The following is a 10,301-nucleotide window of genomic DNA, read 5'->3' as shown; positions in this document are numbered from 1 at the left end:
TATTGGTTGAAAAAATTAAATTAGTTTATGAATTTTTTTGTGAGTAAATTTAATTTACTAAATGATTGAATTAGGAATTAGGTTAATTAATTGAATGCTTTGAATGACAAACTTGACTTAAGTTATGATTTTTGTAAATTTTTTGTGAATTTCAAATCTTTCATGAATCAGTTAATTAATTAACCTAACTCACTCTAGTAGGTTAATTAAATTAACCTATTCGCGAATTTACCAAGGGCATTATGGTCTGAGCCGAAAATATGAGCTATTTGCTTAATAAAATGAAAGTTGGACTATTTCCCAATAAAAATGGAAAACTTGGTTAGTTACAACAAATTTAACAAATATTTATCAATAATTTCCATTTTCTATGGACACTTCTGCTTTATATGCCAAATATACAAGACATATAACATTTGTTTTTTGTTTTGTTTTTTTTCTGAGTTGGAGGAGTTGCAAAAATAAAGCAATTCGATTGATTTAAAAGGATTGGGACGTAATAAAATATTCTCACATTTTATATGTTACAATTATAATTCTTTTTTTGCTCATTGATACTTTTTAAAATCTGGATTTTTTACTCCTAAGGGCATAAACGACACGCTCCCTATTTTTACTATCTTTCTTATATATTGAAAAACAATCAAATTGTGTGGTTATGATTTTGTGTCAATATTTATGTTGAAATATATTATAATTTTGTGTTATTATTCTTAAGCTACTATGCAAGCGCATTACTTAAAATTAGGTAATTACATATATATATATATATATATATATATATATATATATATTCAAACTAATTAGTTTAAAATACCTTTGCTAATTGTGAAAGTATCATGAGGTTCTATTTCAAAACCAATTGGTAATGAGAGGAGTAACCCATGACCTTTATAAGCTCTTGTTAGTTCCCATTCACTTTCGATGTGGGATTCCTAATACGCCCCCTCAAGATGGGGGCTCTTTGCGTTCGCTCATCTTGAGCCGAATCCCAACGATTGGATCGGATACCCGTTTGGGCTTAATGGGCTCTGATACTATGTGAAAGTATCATGGGGTTCTATCTCAAAACCAATTGGTAATGAGAAGAGTAACCCATGACCTTTATAAGCTCTTGTTAGTTCCCATTCACTTTCGATGTGGGATTCGTAACACTAATTAATATATAAATTAACGTGCTACTGTCTAGTATAGAGGATATATGTCTGTATGTACTTATTATTGCAATGAATATTAGTATATTACTATGGTAGGCCAGTGGTTCACATGGACCAGTTTTTGTTGTTAGAAACGACTTTGGAATTTGATAAAGTCGTCGTCGTCACATTTAGCTTCCCGGCTTTATTATACCTTTGCTAATTAATATATAAATTAACGTGTCACTGTCTAGTATAGAGGATATATGTCAGTATGTATGTACTTACTATAGCAATGAATATTAGTATATTACTACAGCTAGGCCAGTGTTTCACATGGACCAGTTTTGGTTGTTAGAAACGAGTTTGGAATTTGACAAAGTCGTCGTTGTCACACTTAGCTTTCCGGCTTTATTAGCTGCAGCAAAAAATTCACACATTCTTCTTGGATTATGGATTTTAGATTGTACATATTCAACGTTCAGCAACTACTCTTACTCTCTATATTTCCATGCTGTTGTTTTTGCAGAGATTTTATTGAACAAGGTGTCCCTCTTAAGGACAATGGAGAGACTCTCGTCTCAGCTGGAGAAGGAACGTTTGAGCTGGGATTTTTCACTCCAAATGGAAGCTTGTCCGGTAAGAGATATGTCGGGATTTGGTATAAGTCTTCTCCGCAGACCGTCGTTTGGGTGGCCAACCGAGATCATCCTGTTCCGAGCTCTGGCCATGGAGTATTCGGAATTATCGACCGTAATCTTCAAGTTTTGGATGAAAGCGAGGAAGAATCTCTTTGGTCATCAGGGATTGGAACATCGCAAGATGCTTTGACGGCGAAGCTCATGGATTCGGGGAACCTTGTGCTGGGAAATTCTCTATGGGAGAGCTTTAAGGCACCAACCGACACTTTCCTTCCGGGTATGAAGATGCAAACAAATGTGAAGCTGACTTCGTGGAAATCGAAAGACGATCCAAGCCATGGAAGTTTCATATTCAAGCTAGATGATCAAGAACGGTATGTCATCATGAACAGTTCTGTGCCGTATTGGAAAAGTGGAGGAAAACGTGCGATGCCCGATATGCTAACTAAGATGCTTTCGAATACCTCGCTTCCCAAGCGGCGGCCAGCGAACAATTCCACATATAGATCGTTTTTTATGAGCAGAGATTACAGTGGCACGAGGCTGGTTATGAAGTTCGACGGAACAATTGAGTACCAGAGGAAGAGCAGCATGGATTTTGGTCCGACATGGTTTGAGCCGGTAGATCGGTGCAGCGTAGATAATTCGTGCGGGGGTTTCGGCGTCTGCAATGCTCGAGGCACGTCGAGGTGCAAATGCTTGCCAGGATTCACGCCAATCTTCGACGACTTTTCCGTCGGGTGTAAACAGACAGGAGTGAAATGTGGCAAGACGTTCTTGAACTTAACATTGATGAATGTGAGGAACCCGGAATCTGGTGAGAGCCTGGTTAGCAATGATATGGAATGCATGAAGAACTGCCTCGAGACTTGCAAGTGCAACGCGTATTCCTTTCGCGCAGGAACGTATAGAAGTTCGAACACGTGCTTAATATGGGCCGAGCCGTTGTATGATCTACAAGAGGACTACGTTGGTGGCATTACCCTCTCTGTCCGCCTAGCGTCCGAGGATTCAGGTACCAAAAATCCTTCTGCTATATATATATGTATGCATATCTTTTTTCATATATAAATAACCCCGGTTCGATTCCCCCTCAACGCAGTAATTGGGGCCACTGGGGTATTCAGTAGTGCCAGGGTTATATATATATATATATATATATATATAGACACCCTGAATGACAACGTATGAGACATGGTTGATTAAGCCGATAAGCCTTTAAACTTCTCCTCTGCCAGTGGTTTTTTAATATATTATTTGGTTTACAGTCATCGATTTATAACACTACACTGTCTATTTTGATGCAGGATCAATGAAGAAGAAGAACTGTGAAAGTTGTGGCACAATCGTGATCCCTTATCCGTTGAGCACACAACCAGATTGCGGTGACCCGATGTACTTCAGTTTCCGGTGCAACAGTTCCGACCAGAGCGTTACTTTCAAGGCGCTCGATGGAGACTACAAAGTTGTCAGCTTCGACCAAAGCACGCGTAAATTCTTCGTCCAAGTTGACAGTACATCCCATAAATGCGAGTCCGAGAGTTTCAGAAGCAAAATATTGCAGCTCAACCAATCATTACCGTTTACTGTAACAAATTGGTGCAAGGGCTCGAGCTTTCAAGGGTCGTCTCCAAAGGCGCGCGAGGTTGAAATCCAGTGGGACCCGCCGCCGGAACCAGTCTGTAGTTCAGACTTGGACTGCGATAAATTGCCAAACACTAGTTGTGGTCCTGCAAAAAGCGACGGCAGAAACAGGTGTCTCTGCAAGAATGGCTACAAATGGGACAGCCTCAACTTAGTTTGCATCCACTCTCAAGGTGACGGTTATAAATCAGATCTCTGTAAGACGAGAATGCAATATAGTATTGTTCTTGCTATTTCTTGCCACAATCTTTGCACTTCTAATTGATTTTCAGCAGGTTTGTTTGAGGTTCCAGTCCTAATAATATATATAATGAAAACTCTGTCTGTTTGCAGGATCATCATTCCCTCTTGTTATTGTGTTAACATCTATAAGTGCTCTTGCTCTGCTTTGTGCTTCTACATGGTTGATTATTTGGAGGAGGAAAAAATTGAAAAAACAAGGTGAGCACTACTGCTGGTTATTTTCGGGTGTAGTACTAAAACTCCATGATCATGTTTTTCTCTTTAACTCCAGTAAAAAAGAGATCCGATCAAAGAAGTAAAGACTTGCTCAGGTTAGACACTGAAAAGCGTATAAAACACTACATGAATCCTGGCGAGTTTGAGGAAGAGGACGGAGAAGGGATAGATGTTCCGTTTTTTGATTTCGACTCCATTATCGCAGCAACCGATGGTTTCTCAGATTATAACAAACTTGGACAGGGTGGCTATGGCCCTGTTTACAAGGTCGTACAAGAACTTGTTTTGTTTTTCTTTCAATGATTTACAATTGGCTAATCAACATTTATTGGTGATTTGTAGGGTACGTTTCAAGGCGGTCAAGAAATAGCTGTTAAAAGACTGTCTAGCGTATCGGTACAAGGATTAGAAGAGTTTAAGAATGAGGTGGTGGTGATTGCCAAACTCCAGCACCGGAACCTTGTTAGACTCCGAGGATATTGCGTCAAAGGAAGCGAAAAGATTTTACTCTATGAATACATGCCTAATAGGAGTTTAGACTCCTTTATCTTTGGTATGTATGGCTGAAACTTGGAATCTTCTCATGTTCTTTTGAGCTGATTTAGAATACTCTAGAACCATGAATTCGATCCTTTTCGCATTAAAAAAATAGAAGGACGCACAAAATTGAGACATGAAATCCTGTCTAAAACTGTTATTTGATTTTGAAAGATGAAGAGCAAAGCAAGATGTTGGATTGGGAAAAGCGGTTTAACATCATTATCGGGATTGCTCGCGGGCTTCTATATCTTCACCAAGACTCAAGACTGAGGATTATTCACAGAGATTTGAAAACAAGCAATATTCTTCTTGACCGAGAGATGGAGCCAAAGATATCCGATTTCGGTTTGGCAAGGATATTCGGAGGCAAACAAACTGAGGCAAACACAGAGAGAGTGGTTGGAACTTAGTAAGTCTCCTGTACGCAAAAAACAAATTTCCATTTTTGGCCTTTTCTTCGTAGTTCATAACAATTATCCATGTTGTTTACAGTGGATACATGTCCCCAGAGTATGCAATCGAAGGACTCTTCTCTGTCAAATCTGATGTTTATAGCTTTGGCGTTGTTTTGCTCGAGATAATCAGCAGGAAAAGGAACACAAGACTTGCTCAATTATCGGGACGGCCTCTTAGTCTCCTAGGCTACGTAAGTTTATATTTCATAAGCCAAAAAAATAAAGTTACGTATTTGGTACGAGGTTTATCTCATTCTTGGGAATCATTTGGTTATCTTGTTTGACATGCATTAACGTTTAAAATGATTCCAAAGAGAGTGATTAAGTAGGTTACCTTAAAACGGGATCATCCTAATATCACAAAAAAGCGGTTTTCACATTTTTCCTTTCTTTATTTTCTTGTATGATTAATATATGGTGATTTATAAGCGAAGGAATTTTTTTTTGTCTAGCTCTTTACATTTTTTTTTAGCTCTAGTATAAGTCAATAATATTATGAATTATATTATATTTTTGGTCTTGTCGGGAAAAAAAAAGTATATACCCACTACTAATATATATACATACATACATATATATATATATATATATATAGAGAGAGAGAGAGAGAGAGAGAGAGAGAGAGAGAGAGAGAGAGAGATGGCAGGGTGTTACTTGGGTTAGATACTTGTTTTCTGTCTCAAATAAGCTTCTCAACTTATATATCGAAGAACAGAATTGACTTATTTAAGTTAATACCTAGAGTTTTGATCTGTGGTTACGCAAATATTATTCTAGAATTCAGTTTGGTTTTAAGATTTTATAGACACTGATTCACAAGGATTATGATGTTTCATTAGCTTATCCCTTTATTTAACTTATTTATTGTTGTAAGAATTAAATCCCACGGCAATGCACATGTAATCAAGCTCGTAAGTACTAAATAAAACTTGAACATTTTTGGACAGTAAATGTAAGATTGTGTTCTAATTAAAAAATTTAAAATTATAAACATTTTGAAATACGGTTTTAGGTTGTTTTAAGTCTTGAGTTTCATTAAAATTATGTAGTTTTTATTTTATTATATGAAAGGACCTAAATACTCCAAAATTAATAGTTTGATAACTACTTTGCTTGTAAAATCAGTTGCCACTCGCATTAAAGTTAATTTACATGTATACACAGGCATGGCGGCTTTGGACGGAGAACAAAATGTTGGAATTAGTGGACCCAGCTTTGACTGAGAGTTGCAACAGTGAGCAATTTATGAAGTGTGTAAAAATTGCATTGATATGTGTTCAAGAAGACCCGAGCGAACGGCCAACAATGTCGACAGTGGTGACAATGCTCGATAGCGACTCAGCAAATGTTCCGGATCCTCTGCAGCCAGCCTTTGTCCTCAAAACTGGAACCCCAATTCCTTCATCTTCTTCTGCAGACTCACGAGCTGAAATAACGGTCACTCTAGAACATGGTCGATAGTCGGCGCTTTCAAGTTGATCTCCTCACTTCTGGCTTCCATTTTCACTCCAAGTAGTTTGTGTAATGATTGCTTGAATTTTTTTGTCTAAGGCACATAAAGTGTAATTTCGTTTGGAAAGAGGTCATTATGGATTGACTTTGTTGGATCCTCTGTAGCATGATTTAATTTGGCAAAACAATTGTATTAAAGGAAGAAGACGTTCAAGAACCGGGTTACTTGTTCTATATAAGTTTTTAGAAGGAATTAGAATTGTATATTATTCCATGCGGCAAAACAGCCTATTTATACACAAAAAGAATAAAATAAAATCCCTCAATACTAGGAACAAAAAACTACTTCCTATTTTTAATTCTAACCTAATTGAAACCGATACCTATAAACTAGGTAATTAACGAGTTTTCTACACTCCCGCTCAAGTTGGTGCATACATATCATACATGCCCAACTTGGTTACAAAAAATTCAAAAACTGGCCGAAATAACCCCTTAGTCAGAATATCCGATGTCTGCTCTTTGGTAGTTAAAATGACGATTGATCTCTATATGCTTGGTTCGATCATGCTGCACCGGGTTTTGAGCAATGCTGATAGCTGCTTTGTTTTCTCCTTTCTTGAATAGCTGTCCCTTTCCTAGACAGCTCTTCAGATATCGTAGGATCCTGTGTGTAGCATCCAAGTGCTCCTCACATGGACTATGCATAAATTGACTTACTAGGCTCACAGCAAAGGCAATATCAGGCCTTGTGTGTGCTAAGTAAATCAGTCTTCCTACTAACCTTTGATACTGCTGAACGTTGACTGGAACGTCGTCAACAATATTCCCGAGCTTTTGGTTTGGATCTATTGGAGTCTCGGCAGGTCTACATCCACTCATCCCGGTGTCCTTTAAAAGATCTAAAATGTATTTTCGTTGAGAAACAACAATTCCCTTTCTTGATCTAGCAACTTTCATGCCGAGAAAGTATCTCATTTCACCTAGATCTTTTATTTCAAACTCCTTAGCCAGCTTCTCTTTTAGTTGTTCTAGTCCTCCATAGTCGTCTCCTGTAAGAATGATGTCATCGACATAAACGATTAACACCGAGATCTTCATATCACTTGAGAACTTTGTGAACATAGTATGATCCGATTGAGCTTGAATGTAACCCTGCCCTTTCACAAACTGAGTGAAGCGATCAAACCAGGCGCGAGGTGATTGTTTCAGTCCATATAATTCCTTCTCTAGCTTGCAAACCTTGGACTCAAACTCATTCTCAAATCCTGGCGGTGGACTCATGTAGACTTTTTCCTCAAGCTTTCCATTAAGGAATGCATTCTTCACGTCGAATTGTCTCAGCGGCCAGTCAAGATTAGCTGCAATAGACAACAAAATTATCATAGTGTTTAGCTTAGCAACCGGAGAAAAAGTTTCTGTATAGTCTATCCCATAGGTTTGAGTGACCCCTTGGCTACTAGTCGTGCTTTTAGTCGTTCAAGGGTTCCGTCGGCTTTCATCTTCGGTGTGAATACCCATTTACAGCCAACTATGGGTTTTCCCTTTGGAAGCTCTTCCACCGACCACGTTTGATTCTTCTCCAAAGCACTTATCTCCTCAAAAACAGCCTTTTTCCACTCGATTCGAGCTAACGCCTCTTGAATACTACTAGAGATATGAATCTCAGATGTATTTGTGGTAAATGTGGAAAAAGCATAAGAGAGTTTTGAGTATGACACATAGGACAATGTAGGATATAAAAGATATTTGGTACATGTGCGTTTTTCTTTTCTAAGAGAAATAGGAAGATCGGAGTCTGAAATATACTTACTGGTTTCAGATTTTGGTTCCGGTTCGGATTGTTGACTTGCTGGAGAAGTAATGGCTTCTATGTCTTGAGTTGAGACCGATCTCACATACACCTTTTCAAAGAGATTACTTGCCCGATTATTGTATATGTCCTTAGTATTGTTTCCTGATTTACTTCCAGATTCGGTGATACTTGATTGATTTTCTTTATTTAAAATCGTGGACTCAATATCACTTTCAATTTGAACATCAGTTATTTCCTCATTTATATTTCCGATTCCATTTTCAACATTTTCAACAATTATTTCCTCATTTTCTAAGCCATGACCTTGTACACTATCAAGGGAAGAATCTGTAAATATCGAAACCAAATCTTCAAACTTATTCTCCCCCTGAAGATGAGTTGTAAAAAAAGGTTTATGCGAAAAAAAGTTGGTATCCATTGTAATTGTTGTTTTTTGTGTGACAGGATCAAAACATTTGTAACCTCTTTGAGTCGGCTCTATTCCCACAAAACACATTTTCTTTCCTTTAGGATCAAGTTTACTCGCATTCCTATTAGGATTTCGAATAAACACAGTACACCCAAAAATTTTTAATGGCATAGAATGAAACACCCTTGATTTTGGAAATTCATTTTGGAGAATGCTAATGGGTGTTTTAAAGGATAATATCTTTGAGGGCATGCGATTAATTAAATAAGTTGCATGTAAAACACTGTCCCCCCATAGATAATGCGGAATTTTGGTTGAAAACATTAGGGCCCGAGTGACTTCAAGGATATGTCTATTTTTCCTTTCTGCTATGCCATTTTGTGGTGGTGTGTCAACACATGAACTTTGATGAATGATCCATTTTTCTTCAAAAAATTTATGTAATGTGTGTGTGAAATATTCACGCCCATTATCACTCCCAAGCATTTGTATTTGAGTATTAAATTGTGTTTGAATCATATTATAAAAAAATTTAAACACAGTTTCTACCTCAGATTTTTCTTTTAGCAAAAACACCCATGTTACCCGTGTGTGATCATCAATTAGAGTAAAAAACCATCTTTTTCCTTAACAAGTCGGGACTCTAGAAGCACCCCATATATCACTATGGATAAGAGAAAAGGGTTTAGTTAGTTTATAAGCTATAGGTGGGTAGGAGTTTTTATGATGTTTTGCTAAAGCACAAATATCACTGTGAAAAGAAGAAATATATTTATTCATGAATAAATCAGGAAATAACATTTTCAAATAGTAAAAACTAGGATGTCCTAGACGAAAATGCATCAAATAAATTTCTTTATTACTTGGACATGAGACAATTTGTAGGCAAGTCTTCTCTTGATCGTTATGTGAGTCCGTTCCCTCATCTAGGATATAGAGTCCGTCACTTTGTCTAGCACTGCCAGTCATCCTCCCCGATTCCAGATCCTGAAATATACAGTGAGAAGATTCAAAAATAGCACGACAATTTAGATCTTTGGTTATTTTGCTAATATAGAAGAGATTGCATGAAAGGTTAGAGACATGTAGCACTTTATTCAAGGGTAGAAAAGGTGAGGGAATTATGTTTCCATTCCTTGCAATTGCCGAGAATGAACCATTGGCAATTTTTACTTTCTTATTTCCGGCAGAAGGTTTATAGGTTGAGAATAGGGTGGAATTTCCTGTCATGTGATCACTTGCTCCTGAGTCAATGATCCAGGTAATTTTGTCTTTTGAACATAGATAAGAGATGAGTATGGATACTATTTTACCACTTTGGACGAAGGAACATGAAGGATTGTTAGGGCTGGAATTTTGTGAGGACTATAGTAGTTTCAGGAGTTGCTCAATCTGATCCTTTGTGAAATTCGGCTGTCCCGAGTTGACTTGTTCTTTTTGTGAAGAGTCAGTCGTGGTCTGAAAGGCCTTCTCGTTCTTCTTCTTTGTTCCTGGTGATTTTCCGTGTATCTTCCAGCAGGTTTCCCTTGTGTGCCATAGCTTCTTGCAATGATCGCACCATGGCTTCTTCCTCTCTCCTTCTTGTCCACTGCCCTGTGTGAAGAGTGCAAAGGGTTTAGCTGAGGAAGGCTCCTTAGTGTTTATCACGATCTTCCTCCGGTTTTCCTCCTGTCTGATTTCGGAGAAGACTTCTCTCATTGAGGGCAGTGGACGCCTTCCTAGGATCCTCCCCTTTGCTTCGTCGAGATT

The 10,301-nt window shown here is 37.8% G+C and overlaps 1 protein-coding gene across 1 annotated transcript; it reads left to right on the top strand.

Moving 5' to 3' along the window:
• Nucleotides 1-1,483: 1,483 nt before the first annotated feature.
• LOC149381331 (G-type lectin S-receptor-like serine/threonine-protein kinase At4g03230) lies at nt 1,484-6,587 on the top strand. The gene is made up of 8 exons (XM_089630228.1): nt 1,484-2,792; nt 3,085-3,594; nt 3,755-3,862; nt 3,936-4,147; nt 4,223-4,433; nt 4,592-4,829; nt 4,913-5,066; nt 6,040-6,587. The coding sequence occupies exons 1-8, from the start codon at nt 1,589-1,591 to the stop codon at nt 6,334-6,336; spliced, it is 2,934 nt and encodes a 977-aa protein (XP_089486354.1). The 5' UTR covers nt 1,484-1,588; the 3' UTR covers nt 6,337-6,587.
• Nucleotides 6,588-10,301: the final 3,714 nt, after the last annotated feature.

The sequence above is a fragment of the Urtica dioica genome, chromosome 11, assembly GCF_054948205.1.
Source record: "Urtica dioica subsp. dioica isolate 48M chromosome 11, U.dioica_male_clone48M_v1_H2, whole genome shotgun sequence".
In the NCBI taxonomy this organism is placed as follows: domain Eukaryota; kingdom Viridiplantae; phylum Streptophyta; class Magnoliopsida; order Rosales; family Urticaceae; genus Urtica; species Urtica dioica.
Note: the sequence above shows the minus strand (reverse complement) of the source record. Positions and strands in the feature narration are given on the sequence as shown.

What these genes read in the sequence shown, in the direction of transcription:
- LOC149381331 (XM_089630228.1), top strand. Translation starts at nt 1,589, where the DNA reads ATGGATTTTAGATTGTACATATTCAACGTTCAGCAACTACTCTTACTC. An exon ending in AGTTTGCATCCACTCTCAAG is followed by an intron (nt 3,595 to 3,754) that starts GTGACGGTTATA and finishes GTCTGTTTGCAG; the next exon opens with GATCATCATTCCCTCTTGTT. An exon ending in GAAAAAATTGAAAAAACAAG is followed by an intron (nt 3,863 to 3,935) that starts GTGAGCACTACT and finishes CTTTAACTCCAG; the next exon opens with TAAAAAAGAGATCCGATCAA.